The 19,254-nt window shown below is 56.0% G+C and overlaps 1 protein-coding gene across 20 annotated transcripts in view; it reads left to right on the top strand.

Annotated features, from left to right (window-relative positions):
- Positions 1-1,286: 1,286 nt before the first annotated feature.
- Positions 1,287-19,254, top strand: part of LOC140478849 (uncharacterized) — a 125,393-nt gene continuing 107,425 nt past the window's right edge. For 14 of the 20 annotated variants that reach the window (XM_072572363.1, XM_072572350.1, XM_072572362.1 and 11 more), the window contains exon 1: positions 1,287-1,490. In XM_072572363.1, coding sequence (XP_072428464.1) covers positions 1,412-1,490 — 79 coding nt within the window. In that variant the 5' untranslated portion in view covers positions 1,287-1,411. The remainder of the gene's footprint in view (positions 1,491-19,254) is intronic. The other 6 variants (XM_072572369.1, XM_072572367.1, XM_072572365.1 and 3 more) reach the window with 1 other exon arrangement.

The following is a 19,254-nucleotide window of genomic DNA, read 5'->3' as shown; positions in this document are numbered from 1 at the left end:
GTCCTTCCTGAGGTGTGGGGACCAAAACTGGACACAGTACTCCAAATGGGGCCTAACCAGAGCTTTATAAAGTCTTAGTAGTACATCTCTGCTTTTATATTCCAACCCTCTTGAGATAAGAGACAACATTGCATTCGCTTTCTTAATCACAGACTCAACCTGCATGTTTACCTTTAGAGAATCCTCGACTAGCACTCCCAGATCCCTTTGTGCTTTGGCTTTATTAAGTTTCTCACCATTTAGAAAGTAGTCCATTCCTATATTCTTTTTGCCAAAGTGCAAGACCTCGCACTTGCTCACGTTAAATTCCATCAGCCATTTCCTGGACCACTCTCCCAACCTGTCTAGATCCTTCTGTAGCCTCCCCACTTCCTCAGTACTACCTGCCTGTCTACCTAACTTCGTATCATCGGCAAACTTCGCTAGAATGCCCCCGGTTCCCACATCCAAATCATTAATATATAATGCGAACAGCTGTGGCCCCAGCACCGAACCCTGCGGGACACCGCTCGTCACCGGCTGCCATTCTGAAAAGGAACCTTTTATCCCAACTCTCTGCCTTCTGTTAGATAGCCAATCCTCAATCCATCCCAGCAGCTCACCTCGAACACCATGGGCCCTCACCTTGCTCAGCAATCTCCCGTGTGGCACCTTATCAAAGGCCTTTTGAAAGTCCAGATAGACCACATCCACTGGGTTCCCCTGGTCTAACCTACTTGTTACCTCTTCAAAAAATTCCAACAGGTTTGTCAGGCATGACCTCCCTTTACTAAATCCATGTTGACTTGTTCTAATCAGACTCTGCTCTTCCAAGAATTTAGAAACCTCATCCTTAATGATGGATTCTAGAATTTTACCAACAACCGAGGTTAAGCTGATTGGCCTATAATTTTCCATCTTTTGCCTTGATCCTTTCTTGAACAAGGGGGTTACTACAGCCATCTTCCAATCGTCCGGGACCTTTCCTGACTCCAGTGACTCTTGAAAGATCTCAACCAATGCCTCTGCTATTTCCTCAGCAACCTCTCTCAGAACTCTAGGGTGTATCCCATCGGGGCCAGGAGATTTATCAATTTTAAGACTTTTTAACTTTTCTAGCACTATCTCTTTCGTAATGGCAACCATACTCAACTCAGCCCCGTGACACCCTTTAATTTTTGGGATATTACTCCTGTCTTCCACTGTGAAAACTGACGCAAAGTACTTGTTTGACTCTATAACCCTATGACTCTTAACTTAAACCAGGAAGCATTGTTAGAAAAACTGTCAGCTAGGAGAAGTTACAGCGAAGGAAGGAGTGTTCACTGAAACTGAATGCTGGCAGCAGAATACAGTTGAGTAATGTACTTTAAGGAAGTTAACACAGGCTACAATATCATTGTGTACAAGAGGACAGAAAGTATATAACAACATGGAGAGAGCAAAGGCATGGATTTATCCCCTTCTTTTGCTGGTTATCAGTGATTTCATTTCCAGACAGAATGCAACAGGTAAAGAGATCTGATATTTTTATTGTCGGTGATTGTGGCTTAAAGATGCAAAATGTTGATTTCAGAACAGCAAACATCATTGGGAGATGTCCCTTGGCATCAGATGTAAATACATTTGAATAATGCTCTTTATACTTCAGTGCATTTTTTAGTAAACTGAGTGATTTTAACTGGCTAAAATCAGTGCACTTTCAGAGAAAATGACACAGTCTGCACTCCGTATCAGGTAAAAAGGAATCATGAAAATTTCGCAATGGTCCTAAATTTGTGATCAGTGTCAAATTTCACTAATCTTGATGATTCTGTGAGGGGTCATTACTGATGTTGTAGCAAATGAAACACAGTGTTGTGAATCTGAGCCTGAAGCAGCAGTGTTTTTATACACCCAGGAGGAACATAACATTATCATCGTTTGAACATTCCTGAAGAAAGGCTTATGCCCAAAACGTCGATTCTCTTGCTCCTCGGATGCTGCCTGACCTGCTGCGCTTTTCCAGCAGCACATTTTTCAGCTCTGGTCTCCAGCATCTGCAGTCCTCACTTCCTCCAAAATGTTCACAGTTGTTTCTTGAGTGGACCCTTTTTAGGGATTGGAATGAGATTGACCGGATAGATCTTACTGAGTATGAGATCCCTGATTGGGGGCTGTTAAACTGGGCCAATCGGGGAGCCCTGGCTGACAGATATAAATGGGAACCTCGGGCCGTAGAGGGGGTTGTTAGGGCTGATTGCCTGCCCCTCTTCCGCGGTTATGTCCGAGTCCAGGTGTCCCTGGAGAAGGAGCACGTGGTGTCCACCAACACCCTTGAGATTTTCAGAGAGAGGTGGGCACCACCGGAAGTGGAGTGTTTTATTTCCCCCTCCAACTCTATTTTGATTGAATCCTGACCTCCTCTCCCACCTCCAGCTCTTGCCCTTTGGTGTTGCCAGCAGATGGGAAAAGTTAGCCTTTCTCTGGACCTCAGCAGCCCACCAGGTCAGACATCAGTGAATGGTGCAGCCTTTGACAGCCCAGACCCCACAATTGGATTTTGTCTTGTCGTCTTAATGATATGAAGCACCTTCAAATTTTGAAAATGCACCGTGTGCATCTCCAACACGACCAGTGCCATATACTGACACAAAACATGCAAGTGATACACTAATGAGCTAGCTGAGTTAAGAATCAATGTCACGTTTTGGATTTCTATTAAACTGGCCCTTATCCCATGGACTGACAGGGATGAAATAAAATGAGACTTGAAGCAAGAAGGTTTGTATCTTTAATTGGAATTGTTTTTTGATGGTTTCACCCAAGGTGTACATTACAGTTTCAAGAAACCTCTTCTGAACAGTCAGCTAAGAATTCTGTCATTGTTGTCCTTACTGCAGGTTCAGTTTTAAACCTAAAATTGCAGATAGAAAGCTAAAACTTCTGGTGGTGTTTCCAGCACGTTAATGAAGTTCTGAAATGTTTTAAAAGCCATTGCCTCTCAGGTTAAACACCTACTCAACTGATGGAATGTTGTTGTATCACTTTTGCAAGATTTTAGGAATGTGAAATCTTGGTCACAGGCTCCTGCAAAACAACAATGTAATCACAGGCTTGGTTTTTTCAAATGGCGCAGATTAGTAACTCAGTATTCAGTTCAAGAGGGGCTGGGGTTTAACTGCTGACAGATTTGCCCAATAGCTACTGAAAGTCAAACTTGAAATAGTAGTGCCAGGCAGAAACACCTCAAATACATTTCAGGAGGGATGGGAAGACCACAAAAACAGAAAATGGAGCAGTAGAGGTAGGCCTTTCAATCATCAAGTCTGCTCCGCCATTTTATGAGATCGTGGCTGATTTGATTATCTTTAACTCCATTTTTTTGCTTTTTCCCCATAACTCTTTATTCCCTTGCTGATTAAAAATCTATCGATCTTATCCACGAATATAAGTAATAATCCAGCTTCAACAGACTTCTGTAGTAAAGATTTTCCCAAGTTTGCGCCCATCTGAGCGGCGGCAGAATAAGATGCTCCTGCTGGTGGGCCTCTGCTCCACCTGTTGGTTTTTTTCCTTCCTTCCTTCCTTTTCTCTTTCACTTCCCTGAGCCTTAGAGGCTATTCCTGGAGCAGAGGCAGTTGCAAGCAGCGAGCCCTGGAGCCAGGTATGAACGGACTGGAGCAGCACTGGTCCTGTGAGTCTCGGAACAGACCGTGAGGAAGCACAGTGCAAGAAGACTGTGTCTCGGAGCAACGTGAGGGGAGTGAGTCTCAGAGCAGGGCAAGGGAAGCGAGTCTTGGGCAAGGGAGAGGGAAGCGAGTCTCAGAGCAGTGTGAGGGGAGCGAGTCTCAGAGCAGCGCAAGGGGAGTGAGTCTCAGAGCAGAGCAAGGGGAGTAAGTCTCAGAGCAGTGCGAGGGGAGTGAGTCTCAGAGCAGTGTGAGGGGAGTGAGTCTCAGAGCATTGTGAGGGGAGTGAGTCTCAGAGCAGTGCGAGGGGAGTGAGTCTCAGAGCAGTGTGAGGGGAGTGAGTCTCAGAGCAGAGCGAGGGGAGTGAGTCTCAGAGCAGAGTGAGGGGAGTGAGTCTCAGAGCAGAGCAAGGGGAGTGAGTCTCAGAGCAGTGCGAGGGGAGTGAGTCTCAGAGCAGAGCAAGGGGAGTGAGTCTCAGAGCAGTGTGAGAGGAGTGAGTCTCAGAGCAGAGTGAGGGGAGTGAGTCTCTGAGCAGATTGAGGGGAGTGAGTCTCAGAGCAGAGCAAGGGAAGGGAGTCTCAGAGCAGTGCAAGGGGAGTGAGTCTCAGAGCAGTATGAGGGGAGTGAGTCTCAGAGCAGAGCAAGGGGAACGAGTCTCAGAGCAGTGTGAGGGGAGTGAGTCTCAGAGCAGTGCGAAGAGGGTATGTCACAGAGCAGTGTGAGGGGTATGCGTCTCAGAGCAGCGGGGGGGAGTGAGTCTCAGAGCACTGTCAGTGGAGTGAGTCTCAGAGCAGAGCGAGGGGAGTAAGTCTCAGAGCAGTGCGAAGGGAGTGTGTCTCAGAGCAGTGCGAGGGGAGTGAGTCTCAGAGCAGTGCGAGGGGAGCGGGTCTCAAACAAGGGAGAGGGAAGCGAGTCTCAGATCAGTGTGAGGGGAGCGGGTCTCAGATCAGTGCGAGGGGAGGGAGTCTCAGAGCAGCGCGAGGGGATTGAGTCTCAGAGCAGTGTGAGGGGAGTGAGCCTCAGAGCAGTGCGAGGGGAGTGAGTCTCAGAGCAGGGCAAGGGGAGCGAGTCTCGGACAAGGGAGAGGGAAGTGAGTCTCAGAGCAGTGTGAGGGGAGTGAGTCTCAGAGCAGCGCGAGGGAAGTGAGTCTCAGAGCAGTGTGAGGGGATTGAATCTCAGAGCAGTGCAAGGGGAGTGAGTCTCAGAGCAGTGCGAAGGGAGTGAGTCTCAGAGCAGTGTGAGGGGAGTGAGTCTCAGAGCAGTGCGAAGGGAGTGAGTCTCAGAGCAGTGCGAAGGGAGTGAGTCTCAGAGCAGTGCGAAGGGAGTGAGTCTCAGAGCAGTGTGAGGGGAGCGAGTCTCGGAGCAGCGCGAGGAGAGTGAGTCTCAGAGCAGAGCAAGGGGAGCGAGTCTCAGAGCAGAGAAGGGGAGTGAGTCTCAGAGCAGTGCGAGGGGAGTGAGTCTCAGAGCAGTGCGAGGGGAGTGAGCCTCAGAGCAGTGCAAGGGGAGTGAGTCTCAGACAAGGGAGAGGGAAGCGAGTCTCAGAGCAGTGTGAGAGGAGTGAGCCTCAGAGAAGTGTGAGGGGAGTGAGCCTCAGAGAAGTGTGAGGGGGTGCATCTCAGAGCAGTGCAAAGGCAGTGAGTCTCTGAGCAGTGTGAAGGGAGTACATGTCTCAGATCAGCGGCAGTGGAGCGAGTCTCAGAGCAGCGCGAGGGGAGTGAGTCTCAGAGCAGAGCAAGGGGAGTGAGTCTCAGAGTAATGCGAGGGGAGCGAGTCTCAGACAAGGGAGAGGGAAGCGAGTCTCAGAGCAGTGTGAGGGGAGTGAGTCTCAGAGCAGGTTGAGGGGAGTGAGTCTCAGAGCAGTGCGAGGGGAGTGAGTCTCAGAGCAGCATGAGGGGAGTTAGTCTCGGAGCAATGTGAGGGGAGTGAGTCTCGGAGCAGTGTGAGGGGAGCAAGTCTCAGAGCAGTGTGAGGGGAGTGAGTCTCAGAGCAGTGCGAGGGGAGTGAGTCTCAGAGCAGTGTGAGGGGAGTGAGTCTCAGAGCAGAGCGAGGGGAGTGAGTCTCAGAGCAGTGTGAGGGGAGTGAGTCTCAGAGCAGTGTCAGGGGAGCGAGTCTCGGAGCAGCGCAAGGGGAGTGAGTCTCAGAGCAGTGTCAGGGGAGCGAGTCTCGGACAAGGGAGTGGAAAGCAAGCCTCATGGCAGCGTGAGGGGAGTGGGTCTCAGAGCAGAGCGAAGGGAGTGAGTCTCAGAGCAGCGTGAGGGGAGTGAGTCTCAGAGCAGTGTGAGGGGAGTGAGTCTCAGAGAAGTGTGAGGGGAGTGAGTCTCAGAGAAGTGTGAGGGGAGTGAGTCTCGGAGAAGTGTGAGGGGAGTGCATCTCAGAGCAGTGCGAAGGCAGTGAGTCTCTGAGCAGTGTGAAGGGAGTACATGTCTCAGATCAGCGGCAGTGGAGCGAGTCTCAGACAAGGGAGAGGGAAGCGAGTCTCAGAGCAGGTTGAGGGGAGTGAGTCTCAGAGCAGTGTGAGGGGAGCGAGTCTCAGAGCAGTGCGAGGGGAGTGAGTCTCAGAGCAGTGTCAGGGGAGTGAGTCTCAGAGCAGTGCGAGGGGAGTGAGTCTCAGAGCAATGCGAGGGAGGTGAGTCTCAGAGCAGAGCAAGGGGAGTGAGTCTCAGACAAGGGAGAGGGAAGCGAGTCTCAGAGCAGTGCGAGGGGAGTGAGTCTCAGAGCAGTGTCAGGGGAGTGAGTCTCAGAGCAGCGCGAGGGAAGTGAGTCTCAGAGCAGTGTGAGGGGATTGAATCTCAGAGCAGTGCAAGGGGAGTGAGTCTCAGAGCAGTGCGAAGGGAGTGAGTCTCAGAGCAGTGTGAGGGGAGTGAGTCTCAGAGCAGTGCGAAGGGAGTGAGTCTCAGAGCAGTGCGAAGGGAGTGAGTCTCAGAGCAGTGCGAAGGGAGTGAGTCTCAGAGCAGTGTGAGGGGAGCGAGTCTCGGAGCAGCGCGAGGAGAGTGAGTCTCAGAGCAGAGCAAGGGGAGCGAGTCTCAGAGCAGAGAAGGGGAGTGAGTCTCAGAGCAGTGCGAGGGGAGTGAGTCTCAGAGCAGTGCGAGGGGAGTGAGCCTCAGAGCAGTGCAAGGGGAGTGAGTCTCAGACAAGGGAGAGGGAAGCGAGTCTCAGAGCAGCGTGAGAGGAGTGAGCCTCAGAGAAGTGTGAGGGGAGTGAGCCTCAGAGAAGTGTGAGGGGAGTGCATCTCAGAGCAGTGCAAAGGCAGTGAGTCTCTGAGCAGTGTGAAGGGAGTACATGTCTCAGATCAGCGGCAGTGGAGCGAGTCTCAGAGCAGCGCGAGGGGAGTGAGTCTCAGAGCAGAGCAAGGGGAGTGAGTCTCAGAGTAATGCGAGGGGAGCGAGTCTCAGACAAGGGAGAGGGAAGCGAGTCTCAGAGCAGTGTGAGGGGAGTGAGTCTCAGAGCAGGTTGAGGAGAGTGAGTCTCAGAGCAGTGCGAGGGGAGTGAGTCTCAGAGCAGCATGAGGGGAGTTAGTCTCGGAGCAATGTGAGGGGAGTGAGTCTCGGAGCAGTGTGAGGGGAGCAAGTCTCAGAGCAGTGTGAGGGGAGTGAGTCTCAGAGCAGTGCGAGGGGAGTGAGTCTCAGAGCAGTGTGAGGGGAGTGAGTCTCAGAGCAGAGCGAGGGGAGTGAGTCTCAGAGCAGTGTGAGGGGAGTGAGTCTCAGAGCAGTGTCAGGGGAGCGAGTCTCGGAGCAGCGCGAAGGGAGTGAGTCTCAGAGCAGTGCGAAGGGAGTGAGTCTCAGAGCAGTGCGAAGGGAGTGAGTCTCAGAGCAGTGTGAGGGGAGCGAGTCTCGGAGCAGCGCGAGGAGAGTGAGTCTCAGAGCAGAGCAAGGGGAGCGAGTCTCAGAGCAGAGAAGGGGAGTGAGTCTCAGAGCAGTGCGAGGGGAGTGAGTCTCAGAGCAGTGCGAGGGGAGTGAGCCTCAGAGCAGTGCAAGGGGAGTGAGTCTCAGACAAGGGAGAGGGAAGCGAGTCTCAGAGCAGTGTGAGAGGAGTGAGCCTCAGAGAAGTGTGAGGGGAGTGAGCCTCAGAGAAGTGTGAGGGGGTGCATCTCAGAGCAGTGCAAAGGCAGTGAGTCTCTGAGCAGTGTGAAGGGAGTACATGTCTCAGATCAGCGGCAGTGGAGCGAGTCTCAGAGCAGCGCGAGGGGAGTGAGTCTCAGAGCAGAGCAAGGGGAGTGAGTCTCAGAGTAATGCGAGGGGAGCGAGTCTCAGACAAGGGAGAGGGAAGCGAGTCTCAGAGCAGTGTGAGGGGAGTGAGTCTCAGAGCAGGTTGAGGGGAGTGAGTCTCAGAGCAGTGCGAGGGGAGTGAGTCTCAGAGCAGCATGAGGGGAGTTAGTCTCGGAGCAATGTGAGGGGAGTGAGTCTCGGAGCAGTGTGAGGGGAGCAAGTCTCAGAGCAGTGTGAGGGGAGTGAGTCTCAGAGCAGTGCGAGGGGAGTGAGTCTCAGAGCAGTGTGAGGGGAGTGAGTCTCAGAGCAGAGCGAGGGAAGTGAGTCTCAGAGCAGTGTGAGGGGAGTGAGTCTCAGAGCAGTGTCAGGGGAGCGAGTCTCGGAGCAGCGCAAGGGGAGTGAGTCTCAGAGCAGTGTCAGGGGAGCGAGTCTCGGACAAGGGAGTGGAAAGCAAGCCTCATGGCAGCGTGAGGGGAGTGGGTCTCAGAGCAGAGCGAAGGGAGTGAGTCTCAGAGCAGCGTGAGGGGAGTGAGTCTCAGAGCAGTGTGAGGGGAGTGAGTCTCAGAGAAGTGTGAGGGGAGTGAGTCTCAGAGAAGTGTGAGGGGAGTGAGTCTCGGAGAAGTGTGAGGGGAGTGCATCTCAGAGCAGTGCGAAGGCAGTGAGTCTCTGAGCAGTGTGAAGGGAGTACATGTCTCAGATCAGCGGCAGTGGAGCGAGTCTCAGACAAGGGAGAGGGAAGCGAGTCTCAGAGCAGGTTGAGGGGAGTGAGTCTCAGAGCAGTGTGAGGGGAGCGAGTCTCAGAGCAGTGCGAGGGGAGTGAGTCTCAGAGCAGTGTCAGGGGAGTGAGTCTCAGAGCAGTGCGAGGGGAGTGAGTCTCAGAGCAATGCGAGGGAGGTGAGTCTCAGAGCAGAGCAAGGGGAGTGAGTCTCAGACAAGGGAGAGGGAAGCGAGTCTCAGAGCAGTGCGAGGGGAGTGAGTCTCAGAGCAGTGTCAGGGGAGTGAGTCTCAGAGCAGCGCGAGGGAAGTGAGTCTCAGAGCAGTGTGAGGGGATTGAATCTCAGAGCAGTGCAAGGGGAGTGAGTCTCAAAGCAGTGCGAAGGGAGTGAGTCTCAGAGCAGTGTGAGGGGAGTGAGTCTCAGAGCAGTGCGAAGGGAGTGAGTCTCAGAGCAGTGCGAAGGGAGTGAGTCTCAGAGCAGTGCGAAGGGAGTGAGTCTCAGAGCAGTGTGAGGGGAGCGAGTCTCGGAGCAGCGCGAGGAGAGTGAGTCTCAGAGCAGAGCAAGGGGAGTGAGTCTCAGAGCAGTGTGAGAGGAGTGAGTCTCAGAGCAGAGTGAGGGGAGCGAGTCTCGGAGCAGTGCGAGGGGAGTGAGTCTCAGAGCAGAGCAAGGGGAGTGAGTCTCAGAGCAGTGTGAGAGGAGTGAGTCTCAGAGCAGAGTGAGGGGAGTGAGTCTCTGAGCAGATTGAGGGGAGTGAGTCTCAGAGCAGAGCAAGGGAAGGGAGTCTCAGAGCAGTGCAAGGGGAGTGAGTCTCAGAGCAGTATGAGGGGAGTGAGTCTCAGAGCAGAGCAAGGGGAACGAGTCTCAGAGCAGTGTGAGGGGAGTGAGTCTCAGAGCAGTGCGAAGAGGGTATGTCACAGAGCAGTGTGAGGGGTATGCGTCTCAGAGCAGCGGGGGGGAGTGAGTCTCAGAGCACTGTCAGTGGAGTGAGTCTCAGAGCAGAGCGAGGGGAGTAAGTCTCAGAGCAGTGCGAAGGGAGTGTGTCTCAGAGCAGTGCGAGGGGAGTGAGTCTCAGAGCAGTGCGAGGGGAGCGGGTCTCAAACAAGGGAGAGGGAAGCGAGTCTCAGATCAGTGTGAGGGGAGCGGGTCTCAGATCAGTGCGAGGGGAGGGAGTCTCAGAGCAGCGCGAGGGGATTGAGTCTCAGAGCAGTGTGAGGGGAGTGAGCCTCAGAGCAGTGCGAGGGGAGTGAGTCTCAGAGCAGGGCAAGGGGAGCGAGTCTCGGACAAGGGAGAGGGAAGTGAGTCTCAGAGCAGTGTGAGGGGAGTGAGTCTCAGAGCAGCGCGAGGGAAGTGAGTCTCAGAGCAGTGTGAGGGGATTGAATCTCAGAGCAGTGCAAGGGGAGTGAGTCTCAGAGCAGTGCGAAGGGAGTGAGTCTCAGAGCAGTGTGAGGGGAGTGAGTCTCAGAGCAGTGCGAAGGGAGTGAGTCTCAGAGCAGTGCGAAGGGAGTGAGTCTCAGAGCAGTGCGAAGGGAGTGAGTCTCAGAGCAGTGTGAGGGGAGCGAGTCTCGGAGCAGCGCGAGGAGAGTGAGTCTCAGAGCAGAGCAAGGGGAGCGAGTCTCAGAGCAGAGAAGGGGAGTGAGTCTCAGAGCAGTGCGAGGGGAGTGAGTCTCAGAGCAGTGCGAGGGGAGTGAGCCTCAGAGCAGTGCAAGGGGAGTGAGTCTCAGACAAGGGAGAGGGAAGCGAGTCTCAGAGCAGTGTGAGAGGAGTGAGCCTCAGAGAAGTGTGAGGGGAGTGAGCCTCAGAGAAGTGTGAGGGGGTGCATCTCAGAGCAGTGCAAAGGCAGTGAGTCTCTGAGCAGTGTGAAGGGAGTACATGTCTCAGATCAGCGGCAGTGGAGCGAGTCTCAGAGCAGCGCGAGGGGAGTGAGTCTCAGAGCAGAGCAAGGGGAGTGAGTCTCAGAGTAATGCGAGGGGAGCGAGTCTCAGACAAGGGAGAGGGAAGCGAGTCTCAGAGCAGTGTGAGGGGAGTGAGTCTCAGAGCAGGTTGAGGGGAGTGAGTCTCAGAGCAGTGCGAGGGGAGTGAGTCTCAGAGCAGCATGAGGGGAGTTAGTCTCGGAGCAATGTGAGGGGAGTGAGTCTCGGAGCAGTGTGAGGGGAGCAAGTCTCAGAGCAGTGTGAGGGGAGTGAGTCTCAGAGCAGTGCGAGGGGAGTGAGTCTCAGAGCAGTGTGAGGGGAGTGAGTCTCAGAGCAGAGCGAGGGGAGTGAGTCTCAGAGCAGTGTGAGGGGAGTGAGTCTCAGAGCAGTGTCAGGGGAGCGAGTCTCGGAGCAGCGCAAGGGGAGTGAGTCTCAGAGCAGTGTCAGGGGAGCGAGTCTCGGACAAGGGAGTGGAAAGCAAGCCTCATGGCAGCGTGAGGGGAGTGGGTCTCAGAGCAGAGCGAAGGGAGTGAGTCTCAGAGCAGCGTGAGGGGAGTGAGTCTCAGAGCAGTGTGAGGGGAGTGAGTCTCAGAGAAGTGTGAGGGGAGTGAGTCTCAGAGAAGTGTGAGGGGAGTGAGTCTCGGAGAAGTGTGAGGGGAGTGCATCTCAGAGCAGTGCGAAGGCAGTGAGTCTCTGAGCAGTGTGAAGGGAGTACATGTCTCAGATCAGCGGCAGTGGAGCGAGTCTCAGACAAGGGAGAGGGAAGCGAGTCTCAGAGCAGGTTGAGGGGAGTGAGTCTCAGAGCAGTGTGAGGGGAGCGAGTCTCAGAGCAGTGCGAGGGGAGTGAGTCTCAGAGCAGTGTCAGGGGAGTGAGTCTCAGAGCAGTGCGAGGGGAGTGAGTCTCAGAGCAATGCGAGGGAGGTGAGTCTCAGAGCAGAGCAAGGGGAGTGAGTCTCAGACAAGGGAGAGGGAAGCGAGTCTCAGAGCAGTGCGAGGGGAGTGAGTCTCAGAGCAGTGTCAGGGGAGTGAGTCTCAGAGCAGCGCGAGGGAAGTGAGTCTCAGAGCAGTGTGAGGGGATTGAATCTCAGAGCAGTGCAAGGGGAGTGAGTCTCAGAGCAGTGCGAAGGGAGTGAGTCTCAGAGCAGTGTGAGGGGAGTGAGTCTCAGAGCAGTGCGAAGGGAGTGAGTCTCAGAGCAGTGCGAAGGGAGTGAGTCTCAGAGCAGTGCGAAGGGAGTGAGTCTCAGAGCAGTGTGAGGGGAGCGAGTCTCGGAGCAGCGCGAGGAGAGTGAGTCTCAGAGCAGAGCAAGGGGAGCGAGTCTCAGAGCAGAGAAGGGGAGTGAGTCTCAGAGCAGTGCGAGGGGAGTGAGTCTCAGAGCAGTGCGAGGGGAGTGAGCCTCAGAGCAGTGCAAGGGGAGTGAGTCTCAGACAAGGGAGAGGGAAGCGAGTCTCAGAGCAGCGTGAGAGGAGTGAGCCTCAGAGAAGTGTGAGGGGAGTGAGCCTCAGAGAAGTGTGAGGGGAGTGCATCTCAGAGCAGTGCAAAGGCAGTGAGTCTCTGAGCAGTGTGAAGGGAGTACATGTCTCAGATCAGCGGCAGTGGAGCGAGTCTCAGAGCAGCGCGAGGGGAGTGAGTCTCAGAGCAGAGCAAGGGGAGTGAGTCTCAGAGTAATGCGAGGGGAGCGAGTCTCAGACAAGGGAGAGGGAAGCGAGTCTCAGAGCAGTGTGAGGGGAGTGAGTCTCAGAGCAGGTTGAGGGGAGTGAGTCTCAGAGCAGTGCGAGGGGAGTGAGTCTCAGAGCAGCATGAGGGGAGTTAGTCTCGGAGCAATGTGAGGGGAGTGAGTCTCGGAGCAGTGTGAGGGGAGCAAGTCTCAGAGCAGTGTGAGGGGAGTGAGTCTCAGAGCAGTGCGAGGGGAGTGAGTCTCAGAGCAGTGTGAGGGGAGTGAGTCTCAGAGCAGAGCGAGGGGAGTGAGTCTCAGAGCAGTGTGAGGGGAGTGAGTCTCAGAGCAGTGTCAGGGGAGCGAGTCTCGGAGCAGCGCGAAGGGAGTGAGTCTCAGAGCAGTGCGAAGGGAGTGAGTCTCAGAGCAGTGCGAAGGGAGTGAGTCTCAGAGCAGTGTGAGGGGAGCGAGTCTCGGAGCAGCGCGAGGAGAGTGAGTCTCAGAGCAGAGCAAGGGGAGCGAGTCTCAGAGCAGAGAAGGGGAGTGAGTCTCAGAGCAGTGCGAGGGGAGTGAGTCTCAGAGCAGTGCGAGGGGAGTGAGCCTCAGAGCAGTGCAAGGGGAGTGAGTCTCAGACAAGGGAGAGGGAAGCGAGTCTCAGAGCAGTGTGAGAGGAGTGAGCCTCAGAGAAGTGTGAGGGGAGTGAGCCTCAGAGAAGTGTGAGGGGGTGCATCTCAGAGCAGTGCAAAGGCAGTGAGTCTCTGAGCAGTGTGAAGGGAGTACATGTCTCAGATCAGCGGCAGTGGAGCGAGTCTCAGAGCAGCGCGAGGGGAGTGAGTCTCAGAGCAGAGCAAGGGGAGTGAGTCTCAGAGTAATGCGAGGGGAGCGAGTCTCAGACAAGGGAGAGGGAAGCGAGTCTCAGAGCAGTGTGAGGGGAGTGAGTCTCAGAGCAGGTTGAGGGGAGTGAGTCTCAGAGCAGTGCGAGGGGAGTGAGTCTCAGAGCAGCATGAGGGGAGTTAGTCTCGGAGCAATGTGAGGGGAGTGAGTCTCGGAGCAGTGTGAGGGGAGCAAGTCTCAGAGCAGTGTGAGGGGAGTGAGTCTCAGAGCAGTGCGAGGGGAGTGAGTCTCAGAGCAGTGTGAGGGGAGTGAGTCTCAGAGCAGAGCGAGGGAAGTGAGTCTCAGAGCAGTGTGAGGGGAGTGAGTCTCAGAGCAGTGTCAGGGGAGCGAGTCTCGGAGCAGCGCAAGGGGAGTGAGTCTCAGAGCAGTGTCAGGGGAGCGAGTCTCGGACAAGGGAGTGGAAAGCAAGCCTCATGGCAGCGTGAGGGGAGTGGGTCTCAGAGCAGAGCGAAGGGAGTGAGTCTCAGAGCAGCGTGAGGGGAGTGAGTCTCAGAGCAGTGTGAGGGGAGTGAGTCTCAGAGAAGTGTGAGGGGAGTGAGTCTCAGAGAAGTGTGAGGGGAGTGAGTCTCGGAGAAGTGTGAGGGGAGTGCATCTCAGAGCAGTGCGAAGGCAGTGAGTCTCTGAGCAGTGTGAAGGGAGTACATGTCTCAGATCAGCGGCAGTGGAGCGAGTCTCAGACAAGGGAGAGGGAAGCGAGTCTCAGAGCAGGTTGAGGGGAGTGAGTCTCAGAGCAGTGTGAGGGGAGCGAGTCTCAGAGCAGTGCGAGGGGAGTGAGTCTCAGAGCAGTGTCAGGGGAGTGAGTCTCAGAGCAGTGCGAGGGGAGTGAGTCTCAGAGCAATGCGAGGGAGGTGAGTCTCAGAGCAGAGCAAGGGGAGTGAGTCTCAGACAAGGGAGAGGGAAGCGAGTCTCAGAGCAGTGCGAGGGGAGTGAGTCTCAGAGCAGTGTCAGGGGAGTGAGTCTCAGAGCAGCGCGAGGGAAGTGAGTCTCAGAGCAGTGTGAGGGGATTGAATCTCAGAGCAGTGCAAGGGGAGTGAGTCTCAAAGCAGTGCGAAGGGAGTGAGTCTCAGAGCAGTGTGAGGGGAGTGAGTCTCAGAGCAGTGCGAAGGGAGTGAGTCTCAGAGCAGTGCGAAGGGAGTGAGTCTCAGAGCAGTGCGAAGGGAGTGAGTCTCAGAGCAGTGTGAGGGGAGCGAGTCTCGGAGCAGCGCGAGGAGAGTGAGTCTCAGAGCAGAGCAAGGGGAGCGAGTCTCAGAGCAGAGAAGGGGAGTGAGTCTCAGAGCAGTGCGAGGGGAGTGAGTCTCAGAGCAGTGCGAGGGGAGTGAGCCTCAGAGCAGTGCAAGGGGAGTGAGTCTCAGACAAGGGAGAGGGAAGCGAGTCTCAGAGCAGCGTGAGAGGAGTGAGCCTCAGAGAAGTGTGAGGGGAGTGAGCCTCAGAGAAGTGTGAGGGGAGTGCATCTCAGAGCAGTGCAAAGGCAGTGAGTCTCTGAGCAGTGTGAAGGGAGTACATGTCTCAGATCAGCGGCAGTGGAGCGAGTCTCAGAGCAGCGCGAGGGGAGTGAGTCTCAGAGCAGAGCAAGGGGAGTGAGTCTCAGAGTAATGCGAGGGGAGCGAGTCTCAGACAAGGGAGAGGGAAGCGAGTCTCAGAGCAGTGTGAGGGGAGTGAGTCTCAGAGCAGGTTGAGGGGAGTGAGTCTCAGAGCAGTGCGAGGGGAGTGAGTCTCAGAGCAGCATGAGGGGAGTTAGTCTCGGAGCAATGTGAGGGGAGTGAGTCTCGGAGCAGTGTGAGGGGAGCAAGTCTCAGAGCAGTGTGAGGGGAGTGAGTCTCAGAGCAGTGCGAGGGGAGTGAGTCTCAGAGCAGTGTGAGGGGAGTGAGTCTCAGAGCAGAGCGAGGGGAGTGAGTCTCAGAGCAGTGTGAGGGGAGTGAGTCTCAGAGCAGTGTCAGGGGAGCGAGTCTCGGAGCAGCGCGAAGGGAGTGAGTCTCAGAGCAGTGCGAAGGGAGTGAGTCTCAGAGCAGTGCGAAGGGAGTGAGTCTCAGAGCAGTGTGAGGGGAGCGAGTCTCGGAGCAGCGCGAGGAGAGTGAGTCTCAGAGCAGAGCAAGGGGAGCGAGTCTCAGAGCAGAGAAGGGGAGTGAGTCTCAGAGCAGTGCGAGGGGAGTGAGTCTCAGAGCAGTGCGAGGGGAGTGAGCCTCAGAGCAGTGCAAGGGGAGTGAGTCTCAGACAAGGGAGAGGGAAGCGAGTCTCAGAGCAGCGTGAGAGGAGTGAGCCTCAGAGAAGTGTGAGGGGAGTGAGCCTCAGAGAAGTGTGAGGGGAGTGCATCTCAGAGCAGTGCAAAGGCAGTGAGTCTCTGAGCAGTGTGAAGGGAGTACATGTCTCAGATCAGCGGCAGTGGAGCGAGTCTCAGAGCAGCGCGAGGGGAGTGAGTCTCAGAGCAGAGCAAGGGGAGTGAGTCTCAGAGTAATGCGAGGGGAGCGAGTCTCAGACAAGGGAGAGGGAAGCGAGTCTCAGAGCAGTGTGAGGGGAGTGAGTCTCAGAGCAGGTTGAGGGGAGTGAGTCTCAGAGCAGTGCGAGGGGAGTGAGTCTCAGAGCAGCATGAGGGGAGTTAGTCTCGGAGCAATGTGAGGGGAGTGAGTCTCGGAGCAGTGTGAGGGGAGCAAGTCTCAGAGCAGTGTGAGGGGAGTGAGTCTCAGAGCAGTGCGAGGGGAGTGAGTCTCAGAGCAGTGTGAGGGGAGTGAGTCTCAGAGCAGAGCGAGGGGAGTGAGTCTCAGAGCAGTGTGAGGGGAGTGAGTCTCAGAGCAGTGTCAGGGGAGCGAGTCTCGGAGCAGCGCAAGGGGAGTGAGTCTCAGAGCAGTGTCAGGGGAGCGAGTCTCGGACAAGGGAGTGGAAAGCAAGCCTCATGGCAGCGTGAGGGGAGTGGGTCTCAGAGCAGAGCGAAGGGAGTGAGTCTCAGAGCAGCGTGAGGGGAGTGAGTCTCAGAGCAGTGTGAGGGGAGTGAGTCTCAGAGAAGTGTGAGGGGAGTGAGTCTCAGAGAAGTGTGAGGGGAGTGAGTCTCGGAGAAGTGTGAGGGGAGTGCATCTCAGAGCAGTGCGAAGGCAGTGAGTCTCTGAGCAGTGTGAAGGGAGTACATGTCTCAGATCAGCGGCAGTGGAGCGAGTCTCAGACAAGGGAGAGGGAAGCGAGTCTCAGAGCAGGTTGAGGGGAGTGAGTCTCAGAGCAGTGTGAGGGGAGCGAGTCTCAGAGCAGTGCGAGGGGAGTGAGTCTCAGAGCAGTGTCAGGGGAGTGAGTCTCAGAGCAGTGCGAGGGGAGTGAGTCTCAGAGCAATGCGAGGGAGGTGAGTCTCAGAGCAGAGCAAGGGGAGTGAGTCTCAGACAAGGGAGAGGGAAGCGAGTCTCAGAGCAGTGCGAGGGGAGTGAGTCTCAGAGCAGTGTCAGGGGAGTGAGTCTCAGAGCAGAGCGAGGGGAGTGAGTCTCAGAGCAATGCGAGGGAGGTGAGTCTCAGAGCAGAGCTAGGAGAGTGAGTCTCAGACAAGGGAGAGGGAAGCGAGTCTCAGAGCAGCGTGACGGGAGTGGGTCTCAGAGAAGTGTGAGGGGAGTGAGTATCAGAGCAGAGCGAGGGGAGTGAGTCTCAGAGCAGTGCGAAGGGAGTGAGTCTCAGAGCAGTGCGAGGGGAGTGAGTCTCAGAGCAGTGTGAGGGGAGCGAGTCTCAGAGCAGTGTGAGGGGAGCGAGTCTCAGAGCAGTGCGAAGGGAGTGAGTCTCAGAGCAGTGCGAAGGGAGTGGGTCTCAGAGCAGTGCGAGGGGAGTGAGTCTCAGAGCAGTGCGAAGGGAGTGAGTCTCAGAGCAGTGTGAGGGGAGTGAGTCTCAGAGCAGTGTGAGGGGAGCGAGTCTCAGAGCAGTGCGAGGGGAGCGAGTCTCGGAGCAGCGCGAGGAGAGTGAGTCTCAGAGCAGAGCAAGGGGAGCGAGTCTCGGACAAGGGAGAGGGAAGTGAGTCTCAGAGCAGTGCGAAGAGGGTATGTCACAGAGCAGTGTGAGGGGTATGCGTCTCAGAGCAGCGGGGGGGAGTGAGTCTCAGAGCACTGTCAGTGGAGTGAGTCTCAGAGCAGTGCGAGGGGAGTAAGTCTCAGAGCAGTGCGAAGGGAGTGTGTCTCAGAGCAGTGCAAGGGGAGTGAGTCTCAGAGCAGTGCGAGGGGAGCGGGTCTCAAACAAGGGAGAGGGAAGCGAGTCTCAGATCAGTGTGAGGGGAGCGGGTCTCAGATCAGTGCGAGGGGAGGGAGTCTCAGAGCAGCGCGAGGGGATTGAGTCTCAGAGCAGTGTGAGGGGAGTGAGCCTCAGAGCAGTGCGAGGGGAGTGAGTATCAGAGCAGGGCAAGGGGAGCGAGTCTCGGACAAGCGAGAGGGAAGTGAGTCTCAGAGCAGTGTGAGGGGAGTGAGTCTCAGAGCAGCGCGAGGGAAGTGAGTCTCAGAGCAGTGCGAGGGGATTGAATCTCAGAGCAGTGCAAGGGGAGTGAGTCTCAGAGCAGTGCGAAGGGAGTGAGTCTCAGAGCAGTGTGAGGGGAGTGAGTCTCAGAGCAGTGCGAAGGGAGTGAGTCTCAGAGCAGTGCGAAGGGAGTGAGTCTCAGAGCAGTGTGAGGGGAGCGTGTCTCGGAGCAGTGCGAGGAGAGTGAGTCTCAGAGCAGAGCAAGGGGAGCGAGTCTCAGAGCAGAGAAGGGGAGTGAGTCTCAGAGCAGTGCGAGGGGAGTGAGTCTCAGAGCAGTGCGAGGGGAGTGAGCCTCAGAGCAGTGCAAGGGGAGTGAGTCTCAGACAAGGGAGAGGGAAGCGAGTCTCAGAGCAGCGTGAGAGGAGTGAGCCTCAGAGAAGTGTGAGGGGAGTGAGCCTCAGAGAAGTGTGAGGGGAGTGCATCTCAGAGCAGTGCAAAGGCAGTGAGTCTCTGAGCAGTGTGAAGGGAGTACATGTCTCAGATCAGCGGCAGTGGAGCGAGTCTCAGAGCAGCGCGAGGGGAGTGAGTCTCAGAGCAGAGCAAGGGGAGTGAGTCTCAGAGTAATGCGAGGGGAGCGAGTCTCAGACAAGGGAGAGGGAAGCGAGTCTCAGATCAGTGTGAGGGGAGCGGGTCTCAGATCAGTGCGAGGGGAGGGAGTCTCAGAGCAGCGCGAGGGGATTGAGTCTCAGAGCAGTGTGATGGGAGTGAGCCTCAGAGCAGTGCGAGGGGAGTGAGTCTCAGAGCAGGGCAAGGGGAGCGAGTCTCGGACAAGGGAGAGGGAAGTGAGTCTCAGAGCAGTGCGAAGGGAGTGAGTCTCAGAGCAGTGTGAGGGGAGCGAGTCTCGGAGCAGCGCGAGGAGAGTGAGTCTCAGAGCAGAGCAAGGGGAGCGAGTCTCAGAGCAGAGAAGGGGAGTGAGTCTCAGAGCAGTGCGAGGGGAGTGAGTCTCAGAGCAGTGCGAGGGGAGTGAGCCTCAGAGCAGTGCAAGGGGAGTGAGTCTCAGACAAGGGAGAGGGAAGCGAGTCTCAGAGCAGCGTGAGAGGAGTGAGCCTCAGAGAAGTGTGAGGGGAGTGAGCCTCAGAGAAGTGTGAGGGGAGTGCATCTCAGAGCAGTGCAAAGGCAGTGAGTCTCTGAGCAGTGTGAAGGGAGTACATGTCTCAGATCAGCGGCAGTGGAGCGAGTCTCAGAGCAGCGCGAGGGGAGTGAGTCTCAGAGCAGAGCAAGGGGAGTGAGTCTCAGAGTAATGCGAGGGGAGCGAGTCTCAGACAAGGGAGAGGGAAGCGAGTCTCAGAGCAGTGTGAGGGGAGTGAGTCTCAGAACAGTGCGATGGGAGTGAGTCTCAGAGCAGTGTGAGGGGAGTGAGTCTCAGAGCAGTGTGAGGGGAGTGAGTCTCAGAGCAGGTTGAGGGGAGTGAGTCTCAGAGCAGTGCGAGGGGAGTGAGTCTCAGAGCAGCATGAGGGGAGTGAGTCTCGGAGCAATGTGAGGGGAGTGAGTCTCGGAGCAGTGTGAGGGGAGCAAGTCTCAGAGCAGTGTGAGGGGAGTGAGTCTCAGAGCAGTGCGAGGGGAGTGAGTCTCAGAGCAGTGTGAGGGGAGTGAGTCTCAGAGCAGAGCGAGGGGAGTGAGTCTCAGAGCAGTGTGAGGGGAGTGAGTCTCAGAGCAGTGTCAGGGGAGCGAGTCTCGGAGCAGCGCAAGGGGAGTGAGTCTCAGAGCAGTGTCAGGGGAGCGAGTCTCGGACAAGGGAGTGGAAAGCAAGCCTCATGGCAGCGTGA

The sequence above is a fragment of the Chiloscyllium punctatum genome, chromosome 6 (genome assembly GCF_047496795.1).
Source record: "Chiloscyllium punctatum isolate Juve2018m chromosome 6, sChiPun1.3, whole genome shotgun sequence".
Classification (NCBI taxonomy): Eukaryota; Metazoa; Chordata; class Chondrichthyes; order Orectolobiformes; family Hemiscylliidae; genus Chiloscyllium; species Chiloscyllium punctatum.
The sequence above is the reverse complement of the archived record's forward strand: the minus strand, read 5'-3'. Positions and strand labels throughout refer to the sequence as shown.